Raw genomic sequence first — 17835 nt, forward strand, 5'->3', positions numbered from 1 at the left:
TGAAGATTTACTGTCCAAAGATTCACATATATTGAACTTCCTCGTTAATTGAAACATCTGAGCAACTGCTATGTCGATCGGGAATAATGTCAACAAATGCGTAATTTAGATTGCTTTTTAAACTGTACTTAAATAATAAATTTGAGAGTCGTTGCTTAGCGAATCAACACTTGTTAAACTGTCATTATTTATATGCATACAAAACCAGTGAAAATGCTAATCATACAGAATATAAAGTACATGTTTACTGATCAATCTAATAATTAATTAAAATTTATTAAATTCAGCATTTTATTAATTTATGTCAATTAATTCAAATACATTTATTTTTGAATTTATAATCTAAAGTCCATTCCTTAAAGTTAGGTATTATCTAACAAACATCCATCCAAAATTGATTTCTTGAATGATCGACATGCTTAAGATTTGAAAACAAAACTAAGATCATATACCTACCTGATTCATGACATTCAAATGGCAGCTAAGATGAAAATTCCCACTTGGACGCCAAATGGGAACCAATTGACTGTCATGAATAATTTGTGCTGATCGGGATAAATTTCAAGTTAATTAATCTGATTGATAAGTCGTTCATGTAGCATTGTTGATGAATTTGGAGAACTGCGACTGAACAAAGGTTACGTAATAGGTGAACGACCCCAAAAGGTCAACATTAAAAGAATAAGAAAACATTTTTATTGCCTTGTTTTTATTTTTATGAAAAAATTCACACCTTAATTAATTAATTTCCTTAAAACTGTCTCCTATGTATTTATATGAAAACACTGAACCTCAATTACAAGATACAACAACAAGATTGAACTGCATTTGTCATATTTGAACATAAAATTTAAACGATCAGGCAGAACCGAATTAAATGGACGTCAAATTCAAATATTGAATATCACAAAAATAAAGAAGATTAATAGTCAGAATGCATAACTGTTGATATTTTTATACAGGTATATCAGGAAACATTTCGTCAAAACTGGCATCCTCGACGATATCATTAGCGGTGCTTGTGAAAATTTCCGCAAGATTTTTTTCTAGACCAGGAATAATTTGCTGTAGGAACAGATCGCTGTTATCATTGATGAATTGATTTCCAATTCTTCCTAAGTTTGGATCTCCTGCATTGACAAAATAAAAAATAACGGATAGATTAGTATGTGCTTAAATATGCTAAATCAATAGACTGGTTTACCATTGAACAAGTTCTTAAGTTCAATATAGTTCTTTCCTATTTGAATCTTAATTTGTAGTTTCTCAAACTTCATGTATGTTTGTCCATTCTTTTGGTATTTATTTGCTTGCAATTTAACACGAGCTCTTGAATTCTCCATATGGCCTAACATATCACCTTTGCCAGCAATTTCGAGAACTGAAAACAACAGACAATTGTCATTAAAAATATTAATTTATAACAATTAGCTAGGTATTTTGTGCTTATAGATATTGATTAAAATGTTAATTATAGTTTCGATGGCACGAGATGCCATTCTCAGTTATTACTTAATCACATGATAACACTGGAGTCACCTGAGAATTTAAATTTGAGGGTCATTGTATGAATATTATAATAATTAAGCAATGCTGATGCTTTAAAAGGTGAAATGTGACAAATCCAGCTGTTCTACAAATTAGAATGCATAAAAGACTTACGTAAAATCTTCAATTTCATTCCGTATTTTCCAACAAAGTCCAATCGTGGAATCGAGATGATAAATTCAAATGTGGCGTTATCCAAATTAACTCTAGAGGACATACGAAAAATGCAAAAAAGAAAGAACACAACATTAATATGACAGTCAGAATGTAAACAACCTTTTCCAATTCAAAATCAATACGACAAAGTAAGTATTTACGATAATATTATTCTATTCACACTTATTTGTTGCATTGTTATTGCCTATTAACTCACCTTAGTTTTTCAACATTGAATTTGCTAGGACCTCGAACTAATAAATTCGTAAAGTGCGCCTTAAACTCTTGTCCACTTTCCATTTTGATGCTAAAGAAAAGAAAGATAAACAGTCATGGTTACTGTCATTCAGTCTGTAAACATTAGTTAGTGCTTATTTGGCTAAATCATCAACAATGTTTACATTTAATTCTAAGAATTATTTTGGGTTTTGTTTCTGCATGTTTAATGAGGTAAATCACTGTTGTTGGAGTCGGAAGTAAATAAAGTGGATCTGTTTAAGCATTAGAGCTCTGTAACATTTTATTATTGAATTTTCTGGAAGTTTTAATTTTTTGTATCGAAAGGAATTTCCACGTCTATAAAACCTAATTTTATGATTATTGGAGTGTAAATTAGCAATGCTTATTCATTAATGAGTTTAATTAAAGATTCCACGTGGATTTAATTCAATAACAACGATGTTTATTCTTCAGTGATCAGAAACAGTTCTAAATATTTATATGAAGGGGACTAACAACCATGAAAAGGGTAATCAACTAATTGCAGTTGCAAATATAATTTGAATAAAAAACGACAGTTGAAACAACAATGATTGACGTCATTTATGGACGACCTCATTCGCATGTTAAAATTCTTGAAATATTTCAGCGAACAATGTTTATTCATGAAATATCTTCTTTAAGAAAAAAGAATGACATTGAAGCTTCACATATGTAATTTTTCTACATTGATTTGCGGAATTTCAATATAAAAAATAAAATAAATGAACAATGTTCTTCTATTAAACTTACTTGTCAAGTGCGAGCGGCTCGAGTGCCTACATTATAAAGCAACAAAAAAATAGAAAATTAAAATACGAATTTGTGATTTTTTCAGCACACAAAAGAACAAAGATAATAGAGAGCCTTTATCTTACTGGCACAATAAATTCATCGTCAAGCCTTCCTGATGCTAATCTCGGTTGTAATTGTTTAACAGAATTTAAAATACATTCACTAAGCTTAGGCTCATGTCTTGAGCAAATTTGAATATTTTTGGCTGAAAACAAAAAAAAAGTATATTGAGGATATTAAAAGAATTTCCGTATATGTTATGTGTCAGCAGCGACTCGTTATGTATGTTCCTTTATCGTAGCACGTTCAGTTATGAAACTAATGCTGATTTTTATAATAGATTTGAATCTTATCAAGTTTGACTTTAATTTGATCTGTCAATTAAATGTTCCATGATAACTAGATTGAGGACTTTGTCAAGCATTAGATGAAAATTTCAGCTATTTAGGCTTTTATAAGGACAAGAGATTAGTTGCAAATTTACTTTATTAATATCTACACGTGATTTTAAGACAAATTAGGCACTAAACATAGCAATCCGTACTTGAAATTGTTAACACATTTTTAAAATTCCACAATTTTTGCACTTGATTCAATCTATTTTTTTGCGATGCAAATGACAAAAATTCCTCTTCCTGATTTTTTTTTTCACAAATCTCGTATGACATTTCATTCAAATGTACTTGAAATCACATTGAATAAGTACTATTCAGGTATTTTAGCATGCACACATAAACTGATTTTTATATATTTTAAACCATTAAAATTGTTTATTTTTCACATTAAAAGAACATTAAAAACTGAGTATGCATGGTAATTTACACTATCAACTCTCCCACTACTGAACATGCTGTTTATCATAAATGATGAACTTACGAAGTTTCGCCTCATTATTTTTTATTAATCCAATTGTAATCAATCCGAGTATTATTCCGAAATTCTTCATTGTGATTGCTTTTTGGTGCTACTTATTGAGGTCCTAGTCTTAAAACAAAAAACACAAATATTGAATAATCCTAGTTAGTTCGCACTCCGACTGATCAACTGACGAATTGATTCCAAAATAATAACTAACGCTTTAAAACGACGAATTCTGTTTTATATTCAACACCAACACCACAAAAAGGTTGAATATGAAAAGGCTTAATTTGAAATTCTCACTGAGCAGTATAAACAAAAACTACACATCAATCTCATACTCAAGTTTTTTTTGTTCTTAGAAGAAGTTGTGTGTATGTTAATTGTCAATACATACATGAAAATCTGTAATAATTAGCAGTTATAATGGCAACAAGTTATCAAGTAAATTTTGGCGCCCATAAGACTATTTACTATTTTTTTTCGGCCAAAATATATGTCTAATAGCTACGAATCATGAACGATGATGATATGACTCATTGCTCACGACGATACGTCGCTCTGAGAGATACATGATTACTTCCTCTTTGCTAATGAAAAGTTGCTTCTAGTAAGGTTATTGAAACTTGATATTGCAACTTTAGCTAATGCTACTTAGATCTCTGGTTGGATTGTCATTACTCTCTTTTGGGTAATTTACTCAATTGTTGGTTACTTGTGAATCGGAAGTAGATGAAACAAAAGAAGAAAGATGTCAGACATGCACGTTGGATAAATTAACAAATTTTATTTGGCACTGAATTACTTGTGGTAAAATAAAGTATGAAATATAAGCATAATAAGCAAATAATTACTAATTTTCAGGAAACATTTCGTTGTACGTTGAGTTCTTTAATATGTTGTTTACAATTCCTGTAAATAATTTCTATAAATTATGTGAATCAATCACATGGTAAATATGCTACGTACTTGAAAATATAGTTCCTAAAGAGTCTTCAAGTCCCGGCACTAACTCATTTAGAAATACTTCATAATTGTCATTTATTACTCTATTTCCAATCTTATTGAGGAACGAATCATTGTCAAAAAGATTCTCGAGTTGGAACTGCGCATATGATACTTTCATTTTCACTTTCTAGCAATTTAAATTCAGTTATTAGTGGCAATAAACTTTTATTTCTGTGTAAATTACCAATTGAAATTCCACGTGGTCAAATTCATCAGTTAGCTTCCCTGTTGCTGATACATGCGTGAAGCAGTTCTCTGAAAAATATTTTTAAGATAAAATTAATTCTAAATTTTCGGAAGTCCTTGAGCCTCGATGAAACGTTTATGCTTGTTATTTATGAAAATGTTTGTGGACATTTAGAGGAGTTCATTCTTAATACACAATATTAGCAATTCTAACTTTTTTCATCAAGGCCAGCCACTATTATTACGTAAAATTCTTACTAAACATTCCTTGCAACTTTCCATTTCCCGACAATTTTATTAGAATTCTCAAAGCAATCGAATAATCTCCAATAAACTCTAAATTAGGAAGTTCCAGATCGAAACTGAAGCTCATTTGATTAATATTTGTTCTATGGAAGTAGAAACACATAACAAATTTAAGTGTTAAATTATATTATTTGTGGAAATCAAAGTGATCATACTCAAGGTTTAATACTTTGAAGTTACTCGGTCCGAACACTGACAAATTCTTGAAGTTTGCTTGTAAGTCATTTCCATTGGATATCTTAATTTCATCAATTATTAGTGGATCTAATTTGGGAATTTCAAATCCTTCACCTAAATTCCCCGATATGAGATTCGGCCGTAGCATGTTGATGGAATCTATAATGCAACTATTAATATTCTGCAAATTTCTTGAACACGGTTTGATAATACTTGCTGAAAAAGATGTCCAAGAATGTTTAATGAGCTTGTTGTCGGAAATTCTAAGATACTTACGTAATTTGGCTGTGCTTCCATGAATAAGAAAGATAAATAATATCGACGTATAAAACAAAAGTAAGTTCATCTTCAAAGGAGAGTTTATACAAATGAAAAAAGCATAGACTATTGGAGAGAACATGATCCAATTTTATAATAAAGATAATTCCCAATTTACTCACTTGTTTTAGTGTGGGGTGCGCCAATGGCTATTGTTCAAGATGAATCTGTTCATCTTTCTACGCTTAAATCAAGCGACAGTGTTTCTGAAACTTTAAAGCGCAACGATTTTATCCTTAACAATAAATCTTATGTATATATAAGCTCAAGTATACAATACATAATCTGTTTTCTGTTATTGATGTACAGCAGCCAATTGCAAACTTTTGGGTCTCAGGTTCAGTATTAATGCAAGCTCTCGTTCCAATTATTCAGTGATTTACAATATAACCAAGTTCGATCTAGTAAAAACCCACCACGGCGAATTTACAGCTCTCGTTTATTTCCAATTTCTAACAACTTCATTCATGATCAGTACTTACAACTCATATCTTTGCATCATCTTCTAAGATCTAATGCCATTCTGTAAGCATAAATTCTAATATATTAGGACTATTGGCACACCCTTACTATAATCTTACTTAGTTGAGTATAGAGCTGTAAGGAAGAGCAAATAATACACAAATGATTTGAAATTTTTAAAAATTCTATTTATTGTGTAGTCTGCAAGCTTAAAATGTAGAGAAAAAAATGTATTTTGTCTATCATAACATTATTCATTATTTCGGAAGAACTTTGGCAAAAGCTCAAAAACCATTTTTGGGGGGAATTTGAAAGTTAATAAAAAAAGAACAAACAAAAATATGACATATATTTGATATATGTATAGTAAAGTGAATAATGTTGTGTAAATATAATTTAAAGCTAAATTTCTTTATATAATATCATAATTTTCAATTTAACCTGCCAGCTTTACTGATGTGCTCGGTGTGAATGGATGCTCGATGCCAATTTGCGCTAAAATGTCCGATTCTGTCTTGCTCTCAGTTCCAACATAATAAACTTCCTATTTTATTAGTGAAAAATGATGTGAATGTTGACAAGTAATTAAATTAAAATAAAAAATTAAAAAACAAGTAGGTGTTGGAGATATGGAACCTAGCTATTAAAACATAAAACATAAAGATAACATAAAATTACATAAACTAATCTATAATCCAACAACGTCATCTTCAACCTGATGAGAAAGAATTCAAAAAAATATTTGCTAGTCATTATCAAAAGTTGCAGACATTTAACAATTGGCGATGCGACATTCGAATGTAATGAGTCAAGGACTAGATGCGTTTTAGTATTGAAAATAATCAGTGAGTGACTTGTGGAGCATTAAAAAATTAAGGAATGGAATGAAATAATAATAGTTGAGGTAGAGAAGAAGCTTATTGGAACTATAAACTATGTCCAATAAAGAATAACAAAGCATAACTGTAGATATCTCTAGAAGCTAAAATAGTGAAATAACCGGAATACATGCAGTCAAGGATACGTTCCAAATGTTGAAGAATTTGCTATTTTTAGAGCCATTTTTAACGCATTTTTGCAAAATTAAAATTAAAATTTATTCAGCTAGGCGCCTGAGTCATCATTGGAAGCCAAATAGATTCAGATAAAATAGTCAAAAAAAGACATGTTTATCATCCAATTCTATTGTCTAGACTTCTAATTAAATAAACAACTAAGGAATAGCGATGACATAAGTATGTTGCGAATTTATATCGCCTGATTAAGGAAGACTCATCTGTGTTCTCGAAAATATGTTGAAAAGCTATCGCAAAAATCTTCTATTGATAATATGCAAATTCAGGAAATACAGAGCTGGGGTAAACTGATAAATATTTACAAATGAAAACTATGAATTGAATCATTCCGGTTAAGCTGGATGTTTTATGTTTTAAAAGTATGTAGCAAAATAGTAAACAACTTACCTTATCAATGAGAACATCGACCTTATCGTAAATGATGGCATGTAAGCCTTTGTCTTTTAGAAATTTAATATTATCCTTGCAATTATTGTCATCGCCCCAACAAAATATGGCAAGACCGTGATCTTTCACCAAATTCACTTGACTTATATCCCTGAGAAGATCCTCGCTGTGAGCAACAATACCCAAAAGTTCATTTGCAACCGAAAATTTGACAGCATTTTGGATTGTATTGCAGAGAGGAAATCGATATTGCTTGTATCTTGTTGTCTTTCCCAACGTTAGGAACATTGTTGGATAAACATTTTGTTTATTTCTGAGCATAATGCATATGTCTGGATCAAAACTTGAAAAGACAATACGTCTTTTGCCTGCTTTGGCAAGCACAACTTCTAAAATGCAATCAACATATAAATTCTTATCAATTGATGATGAAGTGGATTCTAAAGTTCCATCCTCAAGTTCCTGAGCAGATTTAATCTCAATATTGAAGCCGACATCTTCATCAATCATTTCTAAAGCCTCTGCAAGCTCTGGGAAAGGTTGATGTTCAGCTAAATCTTCATCGAAAAACTTTGGTTCTCTACTACGTCCTTCAACTGTATGATAGACTTTTAAATTCTTTAATTGCTCAAGCGTCAATTCTTTCATTGGTAACTCAAGCAAATCATTAGCATCGAAAGTTCCCTTCTTCTTCAATGACACATAAACATGGAAATCATGATAAATTACTGGATGTAAATCCTTGGATAACTGAACATCAAATTCAACAAATTTCGCACCAGACGATGCAGCCTTCTTTAGCGATGCAATTGTATTTTCACGAATTGTATTTCCACTTGAAGATTTAAATGAAGTTCCAGCTCCACGATGACCAACGTCTAATCCTTTATGCTTTTCATTCCAATGACGTTCATAAGTAATGGATAAATCGCATTTTGGATCATTGATTGGAGTTATTTTTACGTATTCAACTCTCATCATTCCCAATGGTCGATGCTTTGATGAACATGTGATTGGAAGTTCCAAACATCCTTCAGATTTTCTCAACATGTTAGGCAATAAATAATGATAGCCCAAATGGTATGGTGGATCATGATCCAACATCGATTTTTTACTGTACGTATATAAATCAATTAAATATGCAATATTTTCTGGCTCAGTTACGGTTACGTGAAAAGTTAGTACGTCATCATTCTTATATGCACGACCAAATTGTTCTTGTTTAGTGTACATATATTCATCGCCATTGATTGTAGCGACTTCAGTAAATGCATAAGCCGGTGTATCAGTGGCATTTTCGCGCGTATCATTGGACAATGACTCATCCATAATTGCATTTAAATTAGATGATTCGGCGTTAATACGCAAATTCATTGGAGTCATTTTCACATACAATAAGCGATTCTTAATTCGCTCTTTCAGCATGAATGGATTGTTGAAGAACTTGAATTGTAAAATTGTTTCATTAGTCAGCCATCCTTTGTCGACCTTTTCAATACCATCAACAACACCAAATGTTTCAAGGTTATTGTCAGATGTCAACGTTTCCTCTGCTGGAATGCATCTTGCTTTTAAATGAGTCTCCCATTTTCTCACATGAACATTTGATGAATTTGAGGGGTCAATGGAAGCGATGAAATAGCGATAATTTATTTCAATTTTGCTAGGAACATTCAGTTTCAAGGTCCAGGTGTTACTTCCTATAAAAAATTATGACATATAAATAATTGTTCAGTCAAATGGTCAATAATCAATAATAATTATATTAATAGATTATTTTAGAAGCAAGTGTGTTTTTACACGCAGAAGTATCAAGAAGCATATACAGGTCATTACAATTACTATGACTAGTCAACTAAATAATACATGGTCATGGCCAAACTGGAGCATTTCAATTATTTTAAATATGTTTAGTTTCGAAGCTATTGCATAGATGCTCACTAACAAGTTGTTAACTACGAATTGCTTAATTAAAGAAAATTGTGTTAATCTACTAAAATTAGCTTGCATGTCAGCTGTTTTCATCATCAACAAAAACATTCGTCATTTAAAATATTCATCTGAGCTTCATAATATTATTATTTAACAAGTGATTTAATTAATTAAATAAATTTGATTCGGGTATCAAGTCCAAAAAAGACGTTGAGCCAAAAATCAATAAATTGCGTATCAAATTTATTGCTCTCAAATGTCACATTTGAAGACAATCCTATTTTTTTAATTAGTTGTTTTATTATCGTCCATTTGTCATCGGATTAACCCGATCGCGAATCAACGTGTCATTATTTTTGCAGCGAAACGTGCACAACTTTTTGTTTTGATTTTATATATTTTTTATTTAGAGTGTCTCGCCCAGAAAAAAATCACATGATGTAAATATCTCAGAGAAAAATGAACACGTTTTGCGTATTTCGCTAATAGCAACAACCCATAACAAGATATACAAAGTGAAAGATGTATATACGAAAAAAAGGCAATAAGGAAACTCTCACGCTTAATTATAGGGATTCAATCCCAATCCGGGATAGCTCGATATAAAAATAAACTGTGTTTTTGAGAAAATCTTGTAAATTGTGAATAAAAACGGTTCCTAAATTTTTTGAAAATTCCCGATTTACTACGCACAACTTCATTGGATGCGCTAAATTCCAAACAATTATTTAATTTTCATGTTATCGACTTGACAACTGAATGAAAGTGTTAAATGTGACTAAAACGTGTTTAAATCAATCACTTACCATCATCGCTCAACAAGACACAGTGATCTGGATCCCAATTGCCCAATTCATCGCAACTTCCAGTTACTGCGACTTTTTCTGTATGAAAACAAAAGATTGGGAATTACTATTACGCATTTATGAATGAAAATATGGCAATACCATGCAAATTTAAATCCGTATTTACAAACACTTTGAAAGTCCATTCTTTAAAATTGGATTCCTCTTGACGGCCATTCCGTTTCTTTTCTCTTTGAACTTTGTCTTTGACGTTTGATTTGTCATCTGAATACCACCATCGCTGCATTTTTCAGGCACTGTAAATTAATAAAATTGCACAATAAGGAACCAAATGTCGTGTTAAGATACTTTAAATAAATTTATTTGGCAGTCAAGAAAAAAAAAGTGAGTAGACTTGGCAACAAATGAATGAAAAATAAATTGAACAACACTTCAGAATTATCACACATTAAACAATCAAATAAAAATGAATTCACTTGATGATAAAGTAAATTACTTTAAGCATTTATGAGTTCATTAAGAATGTTATAGATTAAAATAAATTGTAAAACACATACGGAACAAGATGTACACAATATAAATAAAATGGAGGAAAATAAATTACTGATTGAGCAATTTAAGTAGTAAATAAAGCAGGCTTTGTCAAAATAAGAAATCACAACTCACCTAAAATTTTCTTTTCTATTTATGTTGAGAATCCTTCTGACACGACACGAAAATTCTAAATTAATCGATTAAACTATTAAGATTTGATTAAAAAACTAAATTCAGGTATCTTGAGTAACACCAAAAGTTTATCTGCTATAGTTTCAAGCCTGATATAATATTATTAACTAATGTTTTTCCATTGTGTTTATCTGACTAACTGTACTGTGAGTGAAAATAACAATAAAATATTGTACGTACAGTCTACGCCGTATTATATTGCACAATACAACTACACCAAATTCAAATATGAGCACTTAACGGTCATTTTCAATGATTTTTCATACCCCTTATAATTATCGATTTTTCAATTTAGTTGACACAGTTGAAGCATATTTAATAGAAAAATAATGACAGACTTTCCTAATATTAAGTTAAACCTTCCGCATAATAGATTTAAGAATTCTCTTACACAAATTAGTGACTTTTTTAGTGAATTTGGTCCTTTATCACCAGCAGTTCAGCATGATAGGTAAATTCATCAAATTATGTGCAACTAACTTCATCCCAATTTTCCCACTTAATCACATTGCAGGCCTGAAAGGTCTCTTCACATGCGATTATATTCGCTTAATAAGAGATCATTCTTTCTCGTGATAATGGCATTCTTTGTATGCTTCCTTTTAGCAGTTTTCATTGGAATTGGTAAACATTAGAATTTATCGATTTTTTTTTGTATGTTTTCTTCCTTAACAAATCTCTTTGGGTATTTTCAGCTGGTCCCGAAATAACTCTAGTCAAAGAAATCGATGCAATGAAATTAGCAGACTCGAATATTACACAAGATAATTTTCTTACACATGGACCATTTAAGATCCAATCGGGATATCTTAGTACTTATGCGAGGCAACTTTGGCTATTTTCAAAGTATCAAATAGAAAATACGGAAAGTAAGTTTTTGTCTGTGTGAGAAAATTGTGAAAATGTGAAGGAAAATTCATAGTGTTAGATAGTTTGGTGGTGGATAAAAAGACGCGGGAAACTAAATTTTGATCGATTCCTTTAAAGTCGGAATATTTGTACTTACGATTGCGAATCTAAATATCATTGATATTACGCATGAATTGTTGACTATTTTCACTGAAATTTTAATTGCGATCACTGCTGAAAAATTTTGAATTTTTGTTTACTAATTCAAAATTTTCGATGAATACTACGATTCAATTTTGAATAGTTTTCAAAACAGCTATGGGGAATAATTTGTTTACGTCTCTATTTATAAACTTCAAACATTATGACTTGACTAGCCGCTTAAAAGTCAACAACTGACCTTAATATGTATCCTTTCAGATGAAATTTTCGACACATCATTTTTGGTGAGCGTACAACTTAAAGGATTAGATAATTTAAAATTTAAGAATATTAACAAGTATCAGCCTAAAAATCGCACACGACATTTAAAGTGCAAAGGAAATAATTGCGAAGAATTTACAGTAGTTCATCTAGGATGGCTTGACTATTCGCATTATCAATTTTTAATCAATTTTTATGGATTAAATAGTAATCGATACAGCATAACAAAATTAACGTTTTATGTGAGTAGTAAAACTTAGTGACATATCCTAAATCGAGCAACAGTTGTGCAGTAAATTTTGCTGTTATATTGTGTCAAGGAGATCATCTTCATGTTGTGTGACAAACAAAAAACATTTGCGCCAATATCGATTTCATATGAGATGCTTCTTTGTGAGACTGCACGACTGGAGTGATTAATGCCTGAAATATCTTCGGATGCAAAACTCTAAAAATATATATTTTTATTCATTCACAGATTAAGACATTCAATCCAGCATTTACGTCATTGGAAATAAGTTTTAGACTAATATTCTTGTTCTTCGCGTTTATTGTGACGATTTGGTATTATACATTGTTGAGGAAGCATCCATCAACGAATTGGTCTATCGAACAGAAATTTACATACTATCTCCTACCATTACTAATATTTTATGATAGTAAGGCAGTGACAAATTAGTATGATAATGACAAGATATAATTTATTCAACATCTCTTTCACAGATCCATTGTTCCCGTTAATGTTTTTGGTTGATTCGTGGTTCGTCGGTATGCTCGATGCATTATTCCAATCGACATTTATCTGTACACTGTTATTATTTTGGTAAATACAGACATTTTCATAATAATGACATTGCTGTTAATTGTGGTCAAATTTTATTTATTTATAGGATCTCAATTTATCATGCACTCAGACAGAATGAAAGGAAGTTCTTGACATTCTACTTTCCTAAATTATTAATTCTCTTTCCAATATGGTTGTGTGCTGTTGTCCTTGCTATTTGGGAGAAACTTGACGAATTGAGAGATCCGACGTGGATTCATTTTTATGGTAATTTTCAAGGTTTTTGTCTTCTCCCTGAACTAGATCATTGCAGTCTGTTTGGATGTAAATCGATTAATCTTGCATATCTGTTATGGTTTTTTATGAGATGCACTCTTCTACTTTCATAATTTTTCAAGGTTTTCTGTATCATTTTGTTAACAAGAAATCGTGAACAGACTAATTTATGCAATACTTTCCTGTTAATGCCAAAACATCTCTTCTTATCTCTGCTTGTTTAATACAAGATTCTTAATTAACAACCTTTTTTTTGTTTACAAAATTACCTAACCCGAACTTATGTCTACAAAAAAACAATTAATTTGCATATCATCCTTATTAATATTTCACCATATTACCTTACAGATGGAAACTATTCTGGATTTATAACGAGCTTTTATGTGTCAATAATACTTTATGCATTATACTTAATATTTTTGATGTTTAGTGCATACAGCGATTTACGGTCAATGCACTATTTTGATATGAGACTTAAATTCCTATCTTTATTGATGATATTTGTCATAACAATAACTGTCATATCTACGATGTCGAGATTTGGTTTTGGAATCGTCGAGGACAATTTTGTTGGGCAGCTAGCAACGAATTATAAAAGCTCTGCTCATTTTATGTGTTTTTATGGAATGCTAAATTTTTATGTCATTACCATAACCTACGTATATAGTCCGATTTTAACATCTAGTGGTAAGATACTAAATTTTGTTTAAATTTTGATGACTTTTAACATTATCAAATATTCCCGATTCCTCCTTCCTTTAGAACCAGTTCGGAAAGATAATCCGGCATTTTCAATGATAAACGATTCCGATGAAGAAGTAGTCTATGCTTCAGAGGAAGATTCCCGAAGACCTTTAAATGGAAAGGCCAACGAATATGATAGCGATTAAATTTAAACCAGACTAAAGTTTATTAACATAACAGTATCAAAATTTATTGATGTATATATTCCATACAAAAAATGAAATAAAAAGAATATCAAAATGTTCCTGGTCCTTGAATGGTCCTGACTTATTTACTTATTTTATGATTGGTTTGATCTTGCTCTCAATCTTTGCTTAAATATCTTCCTTCTAATGGGAATTGGTGATGATTTTGATGTTTCATCGTTAAATTCAATACTTTGTGATGGCCCGTCATATGCTGCCGTTGTAGTTTTAAAAACTGCGTTAAAAGGTTAAAGTTAAAATAATCTCAAATGGCACGCATTTGTGGAATGTTTAAAAATAGAAACAAACAAAGCATAGCAGAATGTATAGAGTGCATAGAGTATATATAGACAAAAATAGCAAGGAAGCAACAGGTGTCAAAAAAAGCAACTACTGGCGCAAAATATTTCTTCTACCTTTACGATACAGTTTCACTTGTTTTCGTCTAATAGGAATTGCACGTCGCTCTTCTGATTCGGGCTCTTCGGTCGTTGTTGTTTCTAAAACCAACGCTGATTCCTCAATTTTTTGAAGTTCTACCAGGTCGTCAGTTTTTTGAAGAACACTTGGTTCCGTTGAAATTTCTTCAGGTATTTGTTCAACGGCGACTGAAGTGGTTTCAGGTTCCTCTGTTTTGGTTGTTTGGAATTTTAATTTTCCAAGAATCTTTTTCGGTCTGATACCCGGATCTGATGCACGGGTAGTCTCAGGCAATGCAGTAGTTGTTGTTCTAGTGACTAGTTTTCTAAAGCTTTTTCTCGCAATTGGTACTGAAGGTGATTCTTGCTCAGTTGTAGATACAATTACATCAGGTTGCTCTGTTGATGTGATGGGTCGAGGTTTAATCTTTATCAAATTCTTTTTTACTTCCGACACTGGAGCTAATGGCTCTGGAACTTGAGTGACAGAATCGGTCTCCTTAGGTTGCTCTGTTGATGTGATTGGTCGAGGTTTAATCTTTATCAAATTCCTTTTTACTTCCGACACTGGAGCTAGTGGTTCTGGAACTTGACTGACAGAATCGGTTTCTTTAGGTTGCTCTGTTGATGTGATTGGTCGGGGTTTAATCTTTCTAAAATTCTTTTTTACTTCCGACACTGGAGCTAATGGTTCTGGAACTTGACTGACAGAATCGGTCTCTTTAGGTTGCTCTGTTGATGTGATTGGTCGGGGTTTAATCTTTCTAAAATTCTTTTTTACTTCCGATACTGGAACTAATTGTTCTGGAACTTGACTGACAGAATCGGTCTCTTCAGTGGCAGCAGCTGGTCGAGTTTTGAATTTGTCAAAAATCTTCTTACGCTTTAAAAAGACTTTCTTTGTTGAGGTTTTTGGCTCTTCTGTGGTGGTTGTTTCAATTATGGCGATTTCTTCAACGATAGGTGCTTCAGTAACCTTGACCTCTTCTTCTATTTTGGCTTTAATAATTGGCTCATCTTCGATTTTAACTGCAATTTCAGGTTCGTCTTCTAATTTAACGGCAACGACTGGAATTTCTGTCTGAACTTTGTCAACTAGATCCACTTCTGTATCTAAGGTTAACTTTCTTGGTTCCTGTACAATTTCTTCTTCGAATTTCACTTCTTTGATTGTTGTTGTTGATTGTGAGGTGGTTGTAGATTGTGAAGTTGTAGCTTCGAAAGTTGTGGTTGAACTTGGTGTAGTTCTGGTCCTCGTTCGTCGTCCTCCAAACTTAGGTCCTTTTGTAGTCTCAAGTGGGATTGTTGATGCTTCTGTTGTCTTTTCTTCTTCTGTTGCTAGAGAAGTTGAAGTCTTTCTTTCTGTTGTGGATTTAACAGTTGTCGATGCTTGGGTTGTTCTTCTCTCAGTCGTAGTTTTTGCACTAGTAATTTCTGGAGCTCTTGTAGTTCTGGGAACAGAAGTTGTAGTGGGTCTAGGTTCAGTGATAATTCTTTGTGGAGCTACTTCAACAACTTCTTCACGATTTTCACTTTGAGATTTAATTTCTTGAGCTTCACTCAACAATTCAGGTGAATCTTCACAAATAAATCCGGTTCTATGATAGCAAGCTAATAAAAATTTAAATATTCAAAAAAAGATGAGCATATTATAGTTAAATTTCACCATAAAATTTACCAATGTCATGCCATGCGACTGAATCATTATATTGGTTATTTAAAACTCCTAAACAACTCTCGGTAGCTTGATTGATGAAAAACTCTAACAGAAAAAATAGACAATAACATATTGGCATTTAATTTGACATTTTCGAGTAGTTACCTGCATTGTCTGGTTGCTTTCTTTTTAATGTTCCATTACGAGACCAAGGAGTGTAATCCCAGCCTTTTGGAATTTTGTCTGTGTCATCAAGTTGTTTTTGATTAGCAGACCAAAGCCACCCCTTAACGATTTTTGGAAGTAAATCCCATCTACCTTCGCAGCCGGCAAAATCTAATTTTTAATAATAAGGTAAAGATTTTTTATCGATTTAATTAATATTCATAGATAAAATACCGCATAATCTTCCGGATGTCCATATAAATTTAACATTATTATCTTCAATATATTTCTTGATGAAATCAAATTCAGCTTGTGTTTCAAACGAGACAGTTTCCATACAACGTTCTCTACAAGTATTTCGGGAATCAAGCCAATCCGTTTTCTGGTCTTTCAATTCTTTATCATGCCCGCTGTAGAAATAATTACGTCCATCATATTGAAATTCCTTAAAACCTATAAATAAACTTGAAGACATATCTAAATGCCAAACACTTAATAAATCATTTCTTACGCGTCTTGCATTTTTCAGGATTTGGATTTACTAAGTAACGATCGTTTGGACCTGCACTAACATAACTGATTATTAAAATTAACAGCAAATGAAGGAACTGCAAGAAATAAAAATTATTATGTAATATTTTCACTTTCACACAAACAGCAACTGCTTCAAGTACCCGCATTCTCCTGATATTTATTTAACAACTTCACTTCACCAAATCTCGATTACAAATGATTTGAACATCTTAAAAAATTTTAATGTCAGCAAAAAAAGTTTTTTTTTCAATAAACGAACGAGTCAAAGACAAGTATAAAAGCGTCTATGTAACCTATGATGAATAATATTTATTGAATGGGTTAAGAAGTGTTTCAAAGAATCCTCCTGTATCATATTCATTCCTGTTTTTTTTTTTTTTTTTGTTACTTCTTTTCACTTTCGTTTGGTTTGTGTTGCAAATTCTTTTATAGTCTTTTCTTAAGAATTAATTATTATGCATAACTTAATGATGTCTAATTTTAAAAGATTTTTGGTGGGAATTTTGTAACCAGAATTTTATTTTCTTGTTATATTTCTATTTTTCTGGGTTTTTCAATCTTACTTCTATTTCTAGAAACTCAGTACACTTTGATAATATACACTGAACTATAAATAATTCATTTAATTCATCTATTTGTCCAAAATACTGAAATTTCTTTATTTTATTGTTAATTGTTTTTGTCCAATATGAGTGCTAAAAGGTCCAAATTATGCTAAAATCTGCTAAAAAATTCAAAATTTAAAAATAACGGTTTTTTCAAAACAATGTCATAAGAATCAAAAAATCAATGCAAATGTG

The 17835-nt window shown here is 31.5% G+C and overlaps 4 protein-coding genes across 5 annotated transcripts; 1 reads left to right on the forward strand and 3 right to left on the reverse strand.

Moving 5' to 3' along the window:
• Window positions 1–688: 688 nt before the first annotated feature.
• On the reverse strand, window positions 689–5653 carry LOC139094405 (uncharacterized). The gene is made up of 13 exons (XM_070645443.1): window positions 5569–5653; window positions 5271–5508; window positions 5068–5198; window positions 4808–4878; window positions 4585–4750; window positions 4523–4527; window positions 3634–3721; window positions 2841–2962; window positions 2716–2741; window positions 1922–2011; window positions 1663–1754; window positions 1205–1381; window positions 689–1130 (listed from the first exon to the last, which is right to left on the reverse strand). The coding sequence occupies exons 1-13, from the start codon at window positions 5636–5638 to the stop codon at window positions 955–957; spliced, it is 1452 nt and encodes a 483-aa protein (XP_070501544.1). The 5' UTR covers window positions 5639–5653; the 3' UTR covers window positions 689–954.
• Window positions 5654–6238: 585 nt separating this feature from the next.
• LOC139094731 (glycerophosphocholine phosphodiesterase GPCPD1-like) lies at window positions 6239–11171 on the reverse strand. 2 transcript variants are annotated; one of them, XM_070645893.1, is made up of 5 exons: window positions 10940–11171; window positions 10415–10569; window positions 10274–10351; window positions 7536–9235; window positions 6239–6616 (listed from the first exon to the last, which is right to left on the reverse strand). In XM_070645893.1, exons 2-5 carry the CDS (start codon window positions 10557–10559, stop codon window positions 6509–6511), a joined length of 2031 nt encoding a protein of 676 aa, XP_070501994.1. In that variant the 5' UTR covers window positions 10560–10569; window positions 10940–11171; the 3' UTR covers window positions 6239–6508. The 2 variants fall into 2 exon arrangements, with proteins under 2 accessions (XP_070501994.1, XP_070501995.1); XM_070645894.1 differs by lacking the exon at window positions 10940–11171 and adding an exon at window positions 10831–10909.
• Window positions 7963–14353, forward strand: LOC139094732 (transmembrane protein 181). Its single transcript, XM_070645895.1, has 9 exons — window positions 7963–11450; window positions 11514–11623; window positions 11695–11868; window positions 12269–12513; window positions 12750–12930; window positions 12995–13094; window positions 13162–13322; window positions 13680–14018; window positions 14094–14353. Exons 1-9 carry the CDS (start codon window positions 11329–11331, stop codon window positions 14219–14221), a joined length of 1560 nt encoding a protein of 519 aa, XP_070501996.1. The 5' UTR covers window positions 7963–11328; the 3' UTR covers window positions 14222–14353.
• On the reverse strand, window positions 14240–17317 carry LOC139094730 (probable serine/threonine-protein kinase kinX). The gene is made up of 7 exons (XM_070645891.1): window positions 17176–17317; window positions 17013–17109; window positions 16736–16954; window positions 16502–16672; window positions 16358–16441; window positions 14677–16290; window positions 14240–14495 (listed from the first exon to the last, which is right to left on the reverse strand). The coding sequence occupies exons 1-7, from the start codon at window positions 17179–17181 to the stop codon at window positions 14356–14358; spliced, it is 2331 nt and encodes a 776-aa protein (XP_070501992.1). The 5' UTR covers window positions 17182–17317; the 3' UTR covers window positions 14240–14355.
• Between the last annotated feature and the right edge of the window lie 518 nt (window positions 17318–17835).

This window comes from Chironomus tepperi, unplaced genomic scaffold (genome assembly GCF_022539635.2).
Source record: "Chironomus tepperi strain 1889 unplaced genomic scaffold, CSIRO-AGI_Ctep_v1 contig_354, whole genome shotgun sequence".
Lineage (NCBI taxonomy): Eukaryota > Metazoa > Arthropoda > Insecta > Diptera > Chironomidae > Chironomus > Chironomus tepperi.

Excerpts from the sequence above, each read along its gene's own strand:
- LOC139094731 (XM_070645893.1), bottom strand. The coding sequence starts at position 10,559 with ATGCAGCGATGGTGGTATTCAGATGACAAATCAAACGTCAAAGACAAA. Across the intron at positions 10,352-10,414 it reads TACGGATTTAAATTTGCATG|AAAAAGTCGCAGTAACTGGA; the intron begins GTATTGCCATAT and ends GTTTTCATACAG. Across the intron at positions 9,236-10,273 it reads TGTCTTGTTGAGCGATGATG|GAAGTAACACCTGGACCTTG; the intron begins GTAAGTGATTGA and ends AATTTTTTATAG.
- LOC139094732 (XM_070645895.1), top strand. The coding sequence starts at position 11,329 with ATGACAGACTTTCCTAATATTAAGTTAAACCTTCCGCATAATAGATTT. Across the intron at positions 11,451-11,513 it reads CCAGCAGTTCAGCATGATAG|GCCTGAAAGGTCTCTTCACA; the intron begins GTAAATTCATCA and ends ATCACATTGCAG. Across the intron at positions 13,095-13,161 it reads TGTACACTGTTATTATTTTG|GATCTCAATTTATCATGCAC; the intron begins GTAAATACAGAC and ends ATTTATTTATAG.
- LOC139094730 (XM_070645891.1), bottom strand. Across the intron at positions 16,955-17,012 it reads TCCTGAAAAATGCAAGACGC|GTTTTAAGGAATTTCAATAT; the intron begins GTAAGAAATGAT and ends GTTTATTTATAG. Across the intron at positions 16,673-16,735 it reads GACATCCGGAAGATTATGCG|ATTTTGCCGGCTGCGAAGGT; the intron begins GTATTTTATCTA and ends ATTAAAAATTAG.
- LOC139094405 (XM_070645443.1), bottom strand. The coding sequence starts at position 5,638 with ATGAACTTACTTTTGTTTTATACGTCGATATTATTTATCTTTCTTATT. Across the intron at positions 1,755-1,921 it reads TTCAATGTTGAAAAACTAAG|AGTTAATTTGGATAACGCCA; the intron begins GTGAGTTAATAG and ends TATGTCCTCTAG. Across the intron at positions 1,382-1,662 it reads AATGAAATTGAAGATTTTAC|TTCTCGAAATTGCTGGCAAA; the intron begins GTAAGTCTTTTA and ends TGTTGTTTTCAG.